This window comes from Idiotropiscis lumnitzeri, chromosome 11, assembly GCF_059441095.1.
Source record: "Idiotropiscis lumnitzeri isolate Australia: NSW breed Sydney's pygmy pipehorse chromosome 11, RoL_Ilum_1.0, whole genome shotgun sequence".
In the NCBI taxonomy this organism is placed as follows: Eukaryota; Metazoa; Chordata; class Actinopteri; order Syngnathiformes; family Syngnathidae; genus Idiotropiscis; species Idiotropiscis lumnitzeri.
In genome coordinates, this window is record NC_142401.1 from 14973733 (window position 1) to 14991562 (window position 17830).

The 17830-nt window shown below is 41.6% G+C and overlaps 1 protein-coding gene across 2 annotated transcripts in view; it reads left to right on the top strand.

The window, feature by feature from the left end:
* Window positions 1-531: 531 nt before the first annotated feature.
* The window catches only part of sema3fa (sema domain, immunoglobulin domain (Ig), short basic domain, secreted, (semaphorin) 3Fa), a 63437-nt gene continuing 46138 nt past the window's right edge, over window positions 532-17830 (top strand). For both annotated transcript variants that reach the window (XM_088308457.1, XM_088308458.1), the window contains exons 1-2: window positions 532-856; window positions 4698-4844. In XM_088308457.1, coding sequence (XP_088164583.1) covers window positions 4733-4844 — 112 coding nt within the window. In that variant the 5' untranslated portion in view covers window positions 532-856; window positions 4698-4732. The remainder of the gene's footprint in view (window positions 857-4697; window positions 4845-17830) is intronic.

The window sequence follows — 17830 nt, forward strand, 5'->3', positions numbered from 1 at the left end:
CCAATTTAGAGTGTTCAATGAACCTACCATGCATGCTTTTGGACTGTGGGAGGAAACCGGACAACCCGGAGAAAAGCCATACAGGCATGGGGCGAACATGCAAACTCCACACAGGAAGGCTGGAATCGAACCCACGACCTCTACACTGTGAGGACAGTCCTCACCGTGCCGATTGTGTGTGTGTGCACGTGCGTCTGTGCAAGTGTGTGAAAGTGTGTGTGCATTTTTGGATTTGGTGTGTGGAAATACAAAATGCCTTCATTACAGATACAATTTGACAGGAACTTCAGTGACACAACTATTTTGATACCAATGTTTTTTAAAAATCTGTAAATGTCACCTTTCAGGGAGTTTACAGTTGTATTCCCCCTGGAGTACAAGAAAACACACTGCAATCTTATTTTGTTTTTAAATTTAGGGCGGAGACGGAGCTAGGTAGGTGCCCTCCCCCATGGGTGTGTCCACGCCCGGAGGGGAGTGCGGGTGGAGCGGGTCTCCTCTATCCACCTGCACTCGTTCCTTCCCAGCCACTTGAGCGGTGGAATCCCGTCCGTGTCTCACCCTCCCTGCTTCTAGATCAACTCATTCGCTTTCTTTTGCATCTCCCTCCGGTGTAAAGTACACAACTATCAACGGATGGTACTTCAACTTAAGACGGTCAAGTTCAATTGAATCAATCCGATCTTTGTTGGTCTCCGTTCGGAATAACCAAGCGGGATCTGCGGAGGACACACGCCGGCTGACGACTGCGTGCACCCGGACACAGACCCTCCGAGGACCCCCGGGGGGTGGATGGTTGTCCATTTTTTGCACCGCTTCTATCGCGACCTGCTTTGGATCTCTAACTAAACGCAAGGTAAGAGGACAACAAGAGTGAGTCGCTTTTCTTTTCTGCATGTTCTGTTGTGCATGGTGGAGCTTTGAGACAGATGCGCCTTTAAATCAACATTAGACGTCTGCCCATGCGGTGAATTTACATGCACGCCACGCCATAAATCATATTTATATTGCAATTGAGTCCTTTATTTGCTCCCTGGGGAACCTTTTGATGTTATCCTAAGCAACAGGCTTCTTTGTTTTGTTTTTTCTTTACTGGAGGTGGCACTAATACGAGTACAGGTGCAATTTACAGTACACTAATCAATACCAAAGCTAATTACACATTTCGTTGGTTTACGACCTTCCTGCTGCTGCGACGTAAGGTGGTTTGAACGTAAGTCGGAATTCGCACTAGTAAAGTCATAAAAAACAATATATATTGGTGTGAAAAAAATGAATTAAAAAGAGCGAGTAACTGCAGCTGTGTGAACTATTTAATTGCCCAGCATTCGTAACTTGAAAATGTCAAATGTCCAAGCTGTCGTAAAGACAGGCCCTTATGTAATTGCGATGCACGGTGTCCTCGGTTTGCGATGGATTAACATTCAAATAGGTGAGTATCATATCCTAAATTTCTACACAAGTTACACGTGCTGTTGTTTAATCAAAGTCAATATTACTGTAAATGTTTGTACGAGAATCAACTCTTGGTTATAAATATAAAACAACCAAATGAAAAACAGTACAGCAATAACTGTGCAACGCTGTAAACCTATGTTTACGCCACTGTGCAAACTAGTTAATTTTGCCCCTTTTGTAACCCTCGAAATGTCAAACGTCGAGACCGTCATAAACCACGCAACCCTAATTTGTATGTTTGTCAGAATAGAGGACATTGTGTGGACGAGTAAAGTTGTAATTATGGTACTGGTAAACATTTATGTGTAAAATACTTCTAGGCCATAAATAAAAAACAATCAGTATGGTTGTAGCTGAGCTCAGTGACGAGTTCATTGTGGTCTTAAGTGCAAAACGTCATATGTCAGGACTGTCGTAAACTGAAAGCTCTCCTCCATATTGGTATTTGTATGACCCTGAAAATAGGTCAAAAGTTCAGGTAAAAATTCATGAAGCAAAACCATTACCTAAATGTTGCCTTTGTTGCATGAATTAATGAGCCACACATTATCTGTCTTTTGAGGCAACAGGACTTTGGGCGGCGGTTGTTGTGCCCACTGTTTTCCCATTCCTCCACCAGTCACCAAACACCTCAATGCTGTTTTCTCTCTCTATCTAGCTTCCATTTTTCTCCTTTCCCTTTCCATCTCAACCAATTCGTTTCACCCTTCCTGAGCTCTGGTCGAGGTTTCTCTCTTCTTGCCGTGAGATCACTTTTGTTGTGAATTGGTGTTGTTTATCAAACAAAGTGATTTGACTTGACTTTTGTTTACATGGTTTTCGTCATCCACGCAAACAAGACAAAAAAAAATGACTAAGTAGCCTGAGTTTGTGACATGTGGTCCGTGTACAGAACTCCGAGCCAGGTCACTTTTTGAACTCGGTTAAAGGTCCACTTTGGAGTTTTGCCTCAAGGCCCTCGGCATGGAACTTGATCTTAAACCCTGACAGACAGTTTGACCTCAGACTCGAGACCCGTGTCTCAGTGTCTCGGTGACTCTGTGTCTCAGTGTCGTGCCAACGTAAATTACAGCTCCCAAAGCCGAGGTACGCTTGTTTTATTGTCTCCTCGTCTTCCACGGCGACTTGCCACGCTGCATTTGGACGCTGTCCGCCATCCCAACATTCAACTGCCCTTCGTGAAGTGGATCATGCCGTCGAGCCCTTCACTCAACTCTGCTTATTAGACTCAAAAGGAACAACCGCTGTAAAGAAAGACAACTAAAAACAATGAAAACATGATTATACCTGTTTGATATGTTGTCAAGCTTCATCGCAGCAGGTTTGTTTCCGTATGCGTGCGGGGTGTCATGCAGCGAGCAGCGGGAAGCGCCGTGGGTGGTTGAAGAGGAGGGAGGCTTTTGCAAGTGAGAGGTTCATCCCAGAATGTAACCGCAGCCATTGAAACCCCAGACATTGGCAATTCTCCACCTGAAGTTTTGAAAAAAAAAATACACTGGTCTCCAGCAACAAATATGTATGCCTTAAAAAGAAATTCATATTTAGATGAGACATATTTAAACAGCGATTCTATTTCAAATGGTTAGTCATGTATTGCAATTTCAAATGTTAGTTAATACGGCATGAGAGTGTTATAGTGTTACCAGCATTAACTAGTCTTACCCCCAAAACAAGTTGCAACAAATCTGACAACATTTTCTGGCATTATTGAGGCTTTTGAACATTCAGGCTCCTTCCCAGATGCATTCAGAGCATTAAGTGATTTGGCCAATTTGATCACCGCCTCATTCTAAATGTTGCCAGTGCAGGCAGGTTGCACATAAAAACAAGGTGGATTCATGGAGAAACCACAAACAGATTCCTTGCCCACTCATTCTTGCAGTGGCGTGAAAAAGGGGGCAAATGCAGGAATTCCTGAATTAAGTTGTCAATTAGCAGACAGAGCTCAATCTGGAACTTCTAAAGGCCTCTCCACACCAACTGTTGCGTCTGCCTAGAAGTCGGCACGTCGGACCGGAATATGACCAAAGAACACACCACAAAAGCCAATGTGTAGCATTTGATGGTGATGTTGAATAAGAGCGGCGTTCCTTGAATGTGAGTGATTTCTTCTTCGTGCTCTCCTGTCCATCCAGCCAGCATCAGAATATATATAGAGGTGATGTGAAAAATGAGTGAAGTAAGGAATAGCTTCGCTTTTCACCGTGTGTCCGTTTTTGTCACTTCCTGTACTTGTCCCGTGCACTGATTCCCTGAAAGCCAATCACAGGGATCATTTGTTCCAACAGTCCGACCCAATTCTACATGTTGAATCGGCTGAACACGCCCCGACAATGGCTTTGACTTTACAAAGTTGCAAGCTACACTAAACAGATTGCGTGTACCAACTTTCCGATGGCCAACGTCAGATTGGTGTCGAAAGACCTGAGCAGGAACGTCTGACTGCATTAAAATGCCCGAGTTGACAAAAACGATTTTTAAAACAAGTCATAGGCATTTTTTAAATAAATTAATACAGAATGCCTGGTGCGCATTAGTTATTGCCCTTTACAATTTTTTTATCTCTTTGAATTTGATATCAAATGCAACGGATATGGACCGGGCTGGCTTGTGAATGGTGAAAATCTGCATATAACTCAAAAAATCAGCATACATATGTTAAACCAACAAAATTCTTCAACAAGCGGTCATCTGAGAATTGACATAGCAACAAGCTAGCGCTAAGCTAACCTGGAAGGGTTTGTCTATCCAGTCCAAAGTTCAAGTTTGCAAAGTCCCTCCGTGCTATGATGGGGTCAGAGGTCAACAGTGAAGCAACAACAAAGGTGTTGACACACTGCCAAAATGATCTTTATTGACTGCTCATTAGCCGACTAAATATTCCCATTCACATGTTCTCGAAGACCACTCGTCAAATGATTCTCTGTGTGCACCCTCCTCAGATACACGATGTATTCGAACTTTGCTGTGACCCAAGAATGATTCATCATTGGTCACTCGAATCAATAAACTTGGAGTCAGCATTCCTTATTCAATTTTGGTCACCACCAAGTGGTGCGCATCCCTACCAATAACTTTGATTTTGGTGATAATTAACTTTTCAATTGAGTGTCATCTCTAGATTATATCCAGTTTTCTATGCTACTCAGGCACAACACAGTGTCTGCCAATTTGATGCAAGTCTGTATGGGGTGAGGTACCGGCTCATACCCTGACGTTCATTCATCTCTGTCCTCCAGCTCCCGGACTCTCCTCCTCCTCGGTTCGAGAAACAATGTTGTGGGACAGCCTGTGCTGTCTGCTGGCCCTGCTGGCCTGTTCGTCCGCAGGGCTGCCTCCGGTCCTGGAGCCGCTGTCCGCCCCCAGGATCTTCCTGTCCTTCAAAGGTAAGTCTCCGTTGCTGTGTGGGTGTGAGATGCTGCTCCTATGAGGTATATTTAAGGCTGAGCACCAGGTGGTGTGAAGGCCTTCTTGGAATCGTTATGTTTATGAGTCAATTGCCTTTTCGGGGCCCTAAACATGCCTGTGAAAATGTTCAGATTTTTTTTTTTTTGGGCCAGTCTACCCAAGCTAATGTGGGAAGTGCATTGGTTATTATTTAAAAAAAAAATCTTTATTTATTATACAATTGCATCTATGTTTGTGTTGATGTTATTTGTGTCAGTAGACATTAAGGCTTGACAAGCATTTATCTCAGTGCAGTTCTTGGATGACCAGTGAGTTTCCGCTGATGGTTCTTTTGAAATCTAAAGAAAATGGTACATACTCGTTCTTTTTCGTTTTCTTTTTTTTTTTTTTAATGGCCTGCCTGCCATTAGTTGTCCAAACAGGCCTTTGTGTGGCCTCGGCTCCCTTCTGAAATCAAGTCCGATTTCACACTTGGCTGGGCCCTCACTCAGGCCGACATCCAGCATGTTATGAATGTTTGCCAGTTGCCACATGAGACCCTCACAGTGTGTGTGTGAGTGCGTGTGCGTGTGTGTGTGTGTTTGAAAGGCTCCCGTTAAAATAGGCGGTGTTGTAGTGATGTATGGCAGACTACATTTTGTTGATTGACAATGGGGGGTAAATTGGCAATAAATAGCGTTCATGTGTTTTTATTATGCAATTTTAGATGGCAGAAAATATAAGGAAAGTACATTACATGGATAATTATGTTCTTCTTCAGAACCAGCAAACTATTTGAGACTAAATAAACAGTGGTTCAACTGGTTGCTGCGAAGTGATGCTCATAACACATGATTTAAATCGATAGTCATTTCTCCTCAAATTGGCAGAATTGTTCACAATCAATTAATTGACTACTATGGTCATCAATGGTTAGACCCACAAAGTAACTGGTCATAAACACGCTTTATTTTACCAAAATATAATGGTAATAAATTCTAACATATCATTCAGTGCAAAAATTCATATTACGGGACTAAGTCGTATTACACAAAACAATATGATACTTTGCAATATCCGTGCAACTAAAGGAGGGATGTCTCCTTGTCGTGTGCAAAAGCATTGTCAAAGTGATAGAACTTCGTCGGTGGTTTGGATTCCGCGTTGAAATAAAAGTGTGTAAAGCAGCAGTAAGAAAAATCCCATACTGTACCAACAAATGGATATCAAGCACACTTATTCGCTCTAATTTATTTATTTGTGCTTCATGTGTACTTTTTAAGCTGGTAAACCCTCTTAAATGGAAGGGCTTTGTCAAGTGAAATATGCTCTCTCCCAGTCTCTTTTTTTTTTGCCATAGTGTGTTTGTTTTGCCCTCTTTATCCCTCGCATCCTATTGTGTGTCGCTAATCGAGACGGATCTCACACGCTACGACTCGCACATTTACATGGTTGAAAAGAGATCATTTATTCTCCCTTTTCATCGAATCAACTTTGGTTTTGTTTCTTTAATTAGTTTCCGACATTATTTTATGCATCGCAGAGCAATTTTGCATAGATTGAAGTGGCTATAAGATGAGCGCTGACTAATTGTATTGGCTTTTGCGCCATGCTGCTGGGAATAGCTCTTAAAGGCGCTTTTATTCATTTTTAATGAGCTAGTGAACTGAACTAAATAATGGGGCGCGAGGTTTCACAATAGCTTTTAGTTGCTGGCTTCCATATTTGGTTGTAATGAATATGACCCGATAACAGACTGAGCTTGTTATGGTTATTATTTACATTTTGATAATAAAACCTTTGTCTCTTGTCTTTGCTTTTGTCGGACTGTGAAACAACTCATGTAAAGGTTAAACGATAGTTGAGCATTCTACTTTCATTTGCATATTCTGACACCGGTAGATACAAATATTGCTGATTTTGGCACAAATCCCAAATCTACACTCAAGAGACGCAGTGTTTAGTCTTCGCGTTTCAAATCTTTGCACTCTATCAAAGCCGAAATGCTCTAGTGTGTGTCATCTGGCATACATACCGTATCAGTAGATCCCCCCCTCCCTAGACAAAGGATTTGAACAACAAAATGGGTCATATATGTTCTGCGTTTATATTAATCTGCACTCTGATTGGTTTATTCGAGTGGCGTTATATCAGATGCACATTTTCCAGAAACTCGTCATGTCGGAAAGCTCAAGGATTTGGATCATTCAAGTCTGGCTAAAACTGGATTTACACTGCATGGTTCAAGTAACACAACTCAGATACGCATCATGACAGGGGAGAAAAAAAATGTGTGAAATCAGATATCCTCAATGCAAAATCAGGCCTCTTCCAAATGTGGATCGGATAGCTGCAATTAGGGCAGCACAATCGATTATATAATATTGTCCCATGCAATATGCATATCGCAAAGTCATTTTCTTTGGGAATTGTATGCTGTTATCTGAATTTGACCAGTATATATATATATAGATATATATATATATATATATATATATATATATATATATATAGTGCCCGAACCTTGGTGGCCTTTTCTGAGGAGTGCTCGTAAAAACCCAAAAGTCTTGTTTAAAACCAACAATGATCATTTAGTCTTGGTCGCTTGCGAAACTTTAAGCGCAGGCTGTTATTAGGTAGCGCCATAAGGCCACACAAAGGGGTAAAGGAATGTTCTTTCAGCGCACACAGAGTTAGATCATCAACTAAAATCCCGGCGGGCTCTAACAAAGGTGGAAATGCATCTCTCAGGCTCTGGTGTAAGGCGTCGTTGACTTACCTTCACATGCCACAATCACAAATTGGAGAACCTCACTGACAGGACCGATGTGCAGTTATGTAGGTGTATATCACAAAGAAAAAGAGCCTGGCTTAAGTCAGCTTCTCTATATTTACCTTGAAAGCAGCTCTATAATCACACACTATTTTAAAGCGCAGAGCTCAGCCGAGGTTGTGACCCCACGAACAGAAGCCCGTCAAAGCCGAGGTTAACTGCCCTCAAACTATGGGAGAGTGGCAACATATTAACAAGTAATAGCTTGTTACTCTAATCCTCGGGCCACATTTGAAAGTGGTTAGCGTTGTTTTTCCTTCCAGCGTCTTTGGTCGACAAGGCGAACACCTGGGTACAAGGTTGGCCTCCGTGAGAAAAGAGCCCCTAATTTGGGACTTTGCCCAAACGTGCTTCTCAACAGCCTTTGAGATCTGCTTCAGGCTTACTTTTAGGCTTAATACAGGTGGTCCTGGTTTAAGACGATACCAAGGTTTCAAGGTTGGAGGGAAGAATACAAGGTCACATGACATAGGAAGGCATTCTCCGTTTCCACCGTACTTGGGGTTATTCTTTTATATTTATGGTTTGGATCACAGGTGTCAATCTCAAGACCCGGGGGCCACATCATTTGATGTGGCCCATGAAAGCAAAATCCGGGCACCGTCTTCATGTTTTGGGCTAAAGTACCAAAATTGCAAATTGCCTTCACTTTTAAAAAGGCTGAGCGAGGATATTTTGTTACCAATCCCCGTTTTCAAATAAATATAATAATCTTTGAATGAACTAGTTATTCATCAATTTGTTGTGTATATATAATATCTCATGTCATATTATTTTAATTCACAGTCATTGCGGCCCTCTGAAGGAAACTATAATTACGATGACGTCCATGAAAAAAAATTTTGACAACCCTGGCTTGGAAGGTTTTCAAAAAGATGTTTTCTGTATTTATGACTTTTCCTAACTAATGTGTATGTTCAGTAGTATTTGTGTGTTGGGTGAGTGCCTTCAAGAGACCTTTTGGTTGCAGTAAAGAGTTGGAATCAGGTGGCTTAGTTGGTTAGGTTTGTCTGCATGTGAGCATCTCAGTGTGAGCAAAGGCTTACAGCAACCCCTTGCAAGTGTTTTAGTTTTGTATTTGTATGTTTGACTATTTGTCCCATTCTATAATGTGTGGCTCTTCTTTCCCACACTCGAGCTCATTACAGTACTCTCTGTACTGACCACAATACATTGAAAATTCTGCCTCCACAAAGATGATAAAGATTTGAAAAAGATCTGTTTTAGTTCATGCATCTTGTTGCAGTTCGCAGTTCTGCAATAGACTTCATTATATTGTCCCTTTTCTTGTCGTTAAATAAGGAAATCAAAAAATCGCAGACACAGATGTACACGTGTTACTCATGACAGCAGCTACTGGACGGTTGACGAGATGCTAAATGCGGTCATTCCGTCAGTGCATTGTTGTCCTAATCCATAAATCCTCGTGTCACTCAGTAATGCAATGTCATGTAATTGATTGCCCGTGTCATCAGGCAACATGGCCCGTTAAAAGTATATTACACTTACTAAACTTAATGAGACAGGACATCAAGTGACTGTGGCGCGATGACGGTAGCAATAGCAGATTGATTTTCAGTGGCTTTAATGTACTGTGTCATCAAATGTATTTATTTTTAATGTCGTTTTAACTATTGGTCGCTTTGATTTGCAGTCCTGACGTGACAGTTACCTGGTTCATCTGTCAGCCAATTGAAAAATGCTGGTTCCGACCATTTATTTGGCTTTTTAGTTTCGTCTCACAGCAGACGTGGCATCTGTAAAGCTGAAGATTGCAGTGAGAGCTTACCATTGACTAACATTGTAAAATGATAGGAAAGTGATGTCACTGATTATATATAAAATGTGTCTTTATCATATAAAACAAGCCATTGTAATAAATAAATAAATGCGACATGATTTTAAAAGTGTGTTGGCCTTAATCCAAGATTAATCTGCAGTTAAGTAAATAAATGCACAATTGTCTTTAAATGAGTTAATGTGGTATTTGTATCAGGTGCTATAGTTTATTTACAGTTGTGGTGTAGTATACAATCCAAAAAGGGAAATTTATTTGTGGATTCACTACAAATAGAGTCACAGATTATTTTTCTTATAAAGTATAAATTTTCATTTATAGCTCACATCTAGCGGAAACCCCAAATTCTTCATCTCATGAAACTATATTAGAAACAATTAACAAGACTTTAAAATTAAATGATGTCAGAAATGGCCCTTTCAGATGTTTTAATGAATATGTGTATGTTTCACTTTTTCAATTGAATAATTTGAATATCACAGGTAAGCTGTTTAAGCTTACCTGTGATATTCAAATTATTTTAAGATTCACCAGCATATATAAAAGATCAATTATAACACTTTCCAAATTAAATGGTATTTATCTGGTTAGTAGTAGGGAAACATGCGGAAAAAAAAAAATCCTATTTATCTCATGGTTTACATGACTCACGCTTTACATTGTCTAGTTTACATGCTTTGAGGCCTTCTACCTCCCAGCATACATTTTTTTCTCACCCACCTCTCCTACTGGATTCGGGAAATGTCAGCCTTTCAACATCCTTGCCTGAAATGCATTCAAATTCAGTGAAACCATAGAAAAGGCTTTTAGCAAATTATTTGTCATGTTTTTTTTTGTTGTTTTTTTTTCGCAAACACTGTTCCTCATGTATTTTGCCCCTGGCGTTGTACCTGTCAGCATCAACACGGTGGTCTAAAACTGCCCCCGCTTTCCCTTCCATTTTGAATCCCCATTAGTCAATGTCAAAGCCCTGAAACATGCTTCCACACTGCAACACAGGGCGGCTGTGGCACGCAAGCCCGCAGCAGTTATTACAAGACTTGGCTACTTTCTCTCTGGAGATTTTGCCAGAGGAGGAGAATGAGGAGGAAGAGGAGGGCAGCATCGCATCCCCAACAACCTCTGCTCCGTTGGATGCATGCTGTCAAACTATGATTATTCACAAGACAGAAAAAGGAGGCGACAGTGCTAAATATAGTGTCCTTTTCTGTCTGCTTCTTTCTGGGCTTTTTTTTTTTTTTTCACTGTCTCAGCAGCGGCATGCGCCCACGCCTCTTGCTCATTGGCGAGCCCCGCCCACGACATGGGTGCGCTTTTCTGCCAAGCTGAGCTGTCCAATGAGCACCGGATGTTTCTCTGTGGTGCCTGAGAGTTTGCTTGAAATGGTCACTGGGTTCAACCGTGGCACATGGACAAGTGCATCTTGTTGGGAGGACCAGTGCAGTGAACCTTTAACGATGGGAGACTAGAAAAGCTTCAATTTGTGTGTTGTTTTCCCCATGTGCCATGTAGGGGGTAATGACATGCTGTTTTAAAGTTAGATAATCAACTGGGGTGTGTAGACTTTTTATATCCACCGTATGTACTGTACCAACCTTTTCTAATTAGTCTTTAATTGTTTTTATGGAGCTTGCGTTTGATTTGTTTTGCCCTGGCATGAATTACCCAACCACTTCTCTGTTGTGTAAAGGGGGACAACGCACAGCAGGGGAGCAGAAGCTGCTTTGTGGTGCGCAGGCATGTGATTGGCAGGTGTGTGTCTGTGATAAAAATAAGCTCCGGCTCCACCGTGCTACCTCAATCCTGATCACAGCGACTCCCAAAGCCCAAAGTGCGCTTGATTGTTTTTCCGAACCCCTCGTTACTTGATGCAGATTGTTATGTAGTCTGCGATTAACGTCAAACGCCCACGGGCCGAGAGACGAGGATGACAGTGGTTCCGGTAGGGAATGTGAGGGGCGGGATGTAATGGCTTTTACAGGAGGTGGTTGTCTTGCGATTCAAAGTGACAGACGGGTCATTTTAATATTCATGTCTAGTACTTGCGGTTATGTCTGTGTGTTTGTAGAGCTTGTATAAAGTGCTTTCTATATATACTGTACAGGACGCGGCATGGGACCGGTTGCCATGACAGCGTCTACCTGTGCACAATTTTGTCTTACTCGTATGCCAAAGTCTCCATTATTATTGTGCCAAGGTTGTCCTAGTAGTGAGGGCAAAGAGCATCATGTATCTTAAAATCAATATTAACAATACTGAATAAAGTTGTTTGAGCATTTAGACTTGATATCCATCTTATGAGCCAGGTACTAGTACCTCTTTGTCCTCAGTTGTAAAAATACTTTGGCATGCTAGTAGGACAACTACATTAAACTGTACATGTGAAGCAAAATGAGTAATTGGCATTTTGGTGTTACTCGTAATAATATCCGTGATCTTTCAAATCCTATCAATATTTTTACAGCTAAAGAAGATTCAGTGCTCTAATATAACTGTCCAGCAATGTTGTAGTATTATGTCCTACTGTCCTACTAGTATACAAAAGTTGTCTTACTAGTGAGGACAAAGATATACTCGTACATGGATATGTAGGATATCGAATAAATGCTTTCCATGAAGTATTTATTCAGGATCTGTCAGGTTATGTACATTTACTCTAACGGGATCCATGATGTCTCGCTCAAGGTTCATGTACTTGCAAGCTTTTTCTCCTCCCAAGTAAGACAATTCATCGTACTAGTAGAATAACTGTGTATCAGTCGTATTTTTTCCCACTACTAGTGCTGATTTGGGTTTCCCAGTACGCAAGTGAACCTTAATAATAGATAACTGCGCTCCTCGAGTAACACAACTATTTGCTTAACCTACGGTACCCTAGTAGTAGCTCAAAAATGCCTTTGAGTCATTTTGTCACATTATTCCAAGGTAGTTGTCCTACTAATGAGGTCAAAGAGGTACTAGTACAGGTCTATAAACCTTAAACTGAATGTCAAGGATGTCTAATAAACGCTTTATGGAATGTGTTGAGAACTTATATGGCATTTTTTGATTGACTGATTGATTGACTGATTGATTAGTTGAAAATGTATTGTCATCACCCTGTACAGGTGTACAGAGCGATGAAATTCACATGAACAGTCACACAATCTGTGTTTCTTGAATTAAAAAGGAAAACAAGGAAGGGCGAAGGAAAAGCAAGGTGGGGGTGCACAGTATGAACCTGGAAAAAAAATTCTTTTTATCAGTACTAGATCGGTCTTAAGGTCGCATTAGTGGGCCAACAGTGCTACTAATGGCCGGAAAAAGTCACTAGTAGGACACATTGCACACGCTAGTCTCGTCCAGTCACTAGTGACTTCTCTAACTAGTTAGCTGCTGTCACTCCTCAGCATTCGAATCAGGAGATGTGGGTTGTAATCACACCGTGCTTATTTCCCCCGCCGTCCGCCTGTTCGCGCAGAAAGTCCCTGGGTGACCATCCAAGAAACCACACCAGCAATCTTGTTTATTAGACAGGAGTGATTTGTGAAAAGTTTTCGTGCGAGTAAAGTGTGACATTAGCTCCTTTATTTTGCCCGAGAGGAGGTGTTGGCCAGATGTTTATGTTGGTGGGGGAGCTCCCAGGGGGGGTCGCAGCTTGGGCTGAAATGAAGTAGACAGCAGGTCAAGGGCACCCTTCTACTTGTTTACTCAGACAGCGATCATTCATTATCATTTGTCTGTCAGTGTTGAGATCTTGTTTCTGCGGTGCCGATGACCTTTTCGAACACTAGGGATGGAAGTCTGCATTGGTTATATGTATGTTTCCAACCAGGGTCGCTTTAACACTTGGGCCCAACCTCTGGAGTTGCAGTTATACCAAGCTACACTGTAGTAAAGTGGAAATGCATGTGGCTATTTTTTTTTTTAATCTATTGTCGCTCAAAAAATGGGTTTTTAATTTTTTTAGGTGGCGTTGTGTAGAGAAACATCCATTTTGGAAGGAGGTTGTATCATTAATACGTAATTAATGTATATAATTCTTGATAATTCAAATATTTTGGACTCCCAAGATATATTATAAATTGTGAAAATAAAATGCAAAATATGCCAGAGTGAACACTTTCAGAATAGCGAAACATTTCAGTTAAAACTCCAGTTGAGGCACTAGGATTCCCCCCTTTCGTGGGTCTAGCAAAACATCTGTTCAATGAATCAAACAGATTTTATGTCAGTAGGAGTCAAATAAATTATGGTTTTCTGGACAGTCGGTGAGGCAATAAAAGCAGTTTGAAACGATCATCGTGAGCTTTTGGAACTTTTTTACAGTGGATAGGATAACAAAAAAGAAAAGTTTGTGATGGCTTGATTTGGAAGTTCCAACCAGCGATTAAGTGTTAAGGACACAATGTGTTTTGGATAGCCTTCTCTGACGAAACGTCACATAAGTTATGTCACATTGAGCTTCTGCTGCCATCTTCCAGGGAAAATACAGGCTCGCTCCTGATAGACCAAACCTAAAGACTATTAGCCGATAAAATAAACATGTGGTTTTTCTCTGACTCATCTTCAGGTCACCATGGTCGTTGTGTGAATTAGGTCACGTACTGTATTCGGACTAAAATTCTAACGTGATGACTGTGTTCTGTAATGGCTTGCTGGAAGCTTATCGGAGTGGAACATGTCGGTCATCTTGTGACAACAGGTGCGTGCGAAGAACGAAAGCAATGTTGCCTCACAGTCCAATGAGCGTTTCGTGTGCAGCTATTGTTGGCATTTGTCAAAGGAGATTTAATGCACCGGGTTCCGCAGTCAAAAAACTTGGTAAGTCGCCTACTTTTCCAAATGGACTTGGGAATCTGAATCCAAAGGCAGGATGAGACGCCGTTTTTTTTTAAATTTGTTTGTCATTTTTTGGAGTGTCCGGGAAGTCCTCGGTTAATGGCAGTACCAACATAAAACGTTTTGAGGTTAATGGGTACACGAAGAACTAGCTTGCGCAGCGGCACACTAAGTTACCAATGTACGTATTGTTTTTCATTTGATTGTTTTAAAGCCAAGACGTGTTTTTATGCATATATTTATTGTAATTAAACCTTTAATACTGTATTATTGTGAGTTAGTGATCCACCTCAGGAACAAAATCAAGTTAAGGTGACATCGTCGGAACAGAACTCTGTCGTAAACCAAGGACTCTGTCTGTGTATGTATTATCACACATGATACTGAACTAGAAATGGACCTCAAAGGCAAGTTTTGCAACACATATTATTTAATGACTTTTGCTCATAAACCTTTTTTTTTTTTACACGACACATAAACTGTGCTAAAATGTTAATGAAAACAGCTGTAGCGCATCCACAATTGTTGAAGGGATGAATTAATTTTAAATATGAACACTGCAACTACCTTTCTGAACAAATTCAGTTCAACAAGCGAAAGGTTAAATCTTGACCAGGATGTTGAAGTTTTGATGGTTCATTTCTGTTGTCCCTGTATGGACATTTTGCAATAGGAGGAGATCGTAAATAACTAAGGAGTGGAAGAGGAGAGGTGAAGGCGGTCAGAGAAAGAGGAGTTTGAGGAGGAAAATGCAAAAGGGGAGCTGCCGGGGGCTCAGCGAGCGCTAATGGACTGTAGGGCACCTGTGTCACTTTTGCTATCAGCCTATGAGAGTGAGTAGATGGAGTGATTTGAGAAAGCGTGGGGGCGTACGTGGGAATACTAAGGACAGATTATGCATCTGTTTCCCATTAGCTGTGGATGAGTTTTGGTCAAGATGGTTTACCTCAGCATTTGACGACTTGGACTCTTGCCACAGCTCCTCGGTATCAGCATCCCCATCATTAGCCTCTCGAGTCTATTGACAATTTTCATTGTAGCAGGTGTTGTCCGCAATTTGTCTGAAAACGCAAAGTTGCATTATAGTGTAAACAGTGCTATAAATATTGATTTTAAAGCAGTTAACGCCCCATGGAGTTCTGATGTGTTTATGGGACATGATGTGTTCGGGAGAATATTTTTGAAAAAAGTCCCCTGACACACCCCTTCACATTGACTGTGAGTTTGATGTCAGGATTTGCTCAAATACATTTTTGACTATCATCATAATTGGTAATGGTGCAGTCAATTTGAAAAAAACCCTCAAAGTGTCCTGTATTTTTATTGGAAGCATCTCCGTCTTAAATGAGATGTCGGTTGTTTTTAATGTTTTGGCAGACAGGGCTGGCTAACGTCAAACGCCGTCTTAAATGTGCCTCAGGTGAGAGATGTCCGGCGTGTACTCAGTCCTGGCTGAAGACCAGGATGATGTCTTTGTGACTGTGGGAGAAATGAGGCCTGACCATGATCCATGGGGAGGTTGCAAAAGCGTTGCCGCCGCTATTGGATTCAAACATTCTTGCTGCTGTCAGAGCCGTATTTCATCATGTAGACTACAGTCCTCGCCCCTACTTTAATACACACAGGATGCTTTATTGGTGAAAACCAAGTCGCATTGAGATGCTCACGTCATCCCCAACTTTAAATTTGGACGTATACAATATATGCTGTGTAAATATCCAAAGCCTTGCCATATCTTCTATTGGATGTCCCTTTCTTCAGCTGACTGGTTTTGCATTAACAGTTGAATTTCCTGGCAGGCAGTGAGCATGTTTCAAGGTCACGCCTCTGGGGCAAGAACCCCCTGAACCCTTCTCGGCAGGAAGGGCAGAGTATGATGGAAGGTGAGCTTTCCGGGACTTGTTTTCTGGCTTCATGCGCTGATGGGCACCCTGATAGTGTTCTGACTGTGGAGGGGAGGAGATGGCCTCTCATGCCTGGTCATTGTGGCGACTCGCATACACTTGATGCCAAGATTTTCTCCATGCCTGCCCTCTTCACGCCCCTTCTGCCTCCGAGCTTTGTTCGCTCGTCCTGTTCTCAGGAACCCTCTCTAGGTGTCCCTGATGGCATGTTGGCACCACAGGTCCACGGCGTCTGTGCAGTATGCATGTGAGCACATGCATATGGATGAATGAAAAGTGGGAGGAAGGAGGGCCTCCTGTGTTGCCGTTGTCATTGTTGTTGTTTGTGTCGACGCCTCACTCATCCACGTGAATGGACCGCATGGTCTCAATAGACGAGGAGCGTTTGTGTAGGTTGAGACCATCATTAATTTACTTCATTCATGCCGCCTGGGAAGCAGAGGAGGAGTGGCCTACAACGCTGGCATTGGCGCTCGCAAAATCTAAAGCGGGGTACACACATTCCAACAATCGAGGCAAATTTCAGCATTTTCAATCACAATCAAGGTCAGCAAAGGCGAACTCATTGCACAAATTTGACAGGAAGAGTTTGCAACCGCAATGTAGTTTCTACTACTACTACTTCCACTACTACTACTACTGGTATTACTACCACTACCATTATCACTACCACCCCTAATACTACTACTACTACTACTAATACTTCTACTACCACTACCACTACTATTACTTCTACTACTACTACCACTACTATTACTTCTACTACTACTACAACTCCTGCTACTACTACCACTACTACAACCACTACTCCTATTAGTAGTACCACTACTATGACCGCTACTACTACTGCTCCTACCACTACTACTACCAGTACCAATACTACTACCACTTCTACTAATACTTCTACTACCACTACCACTACTCCTACTAACATTAACACTACTATTACTATTATGACTACTACTACTATTCCTGCTACTACTACAACAACAACCACTACTACTACAACTACTACGACTACGGCTGGTATTACTAATACTACTATTATTACTTATTCTTTGTAATTTCCAGCAGCCTAAATTCCCTGTGGCACAATGCTACCACCAACATCTCAGTTTTGATCCTACACAGTCATGTACCTCGAGACTGAATGGCGGTCCCCAACCATTTTTTACGTAAAACAATATTTTGATGGACTGGTATAAAAGGAAAAACAAAATCCATTACTTGTAATTTCATCCTAGGGTTATGGGAGATAATGACTTTTTTTTTTCTTTTTACCTTTTTGGGAAGTTGCAGGCTCTTTTTCTTCTGTCTCATCATTTTCCCTTCTGCCCTTACTGATGAAGCTTATTTTTGTTAAGTATGGACTACCATTTTACTTTGGTATCAGGTAGTGACAGAGACGAGCAGTTTGACTTGTATACCAAGGTACACGTGGATGCATGATATTTAAAATAAAATAAAAATCAATAAAATGTTTTTTGTTGAGGTCTTTTGTTAAGGTCTCTTTGAGACCCGCGACCAAATGCCCCACGGCCCAGTACTGGCTCTATGCTCGTACCCCACTTCAGTCTGTCCTCCCTGTACTTGTTCCCTAGCTCTCATTTATCACATCCTCCCGAGAAA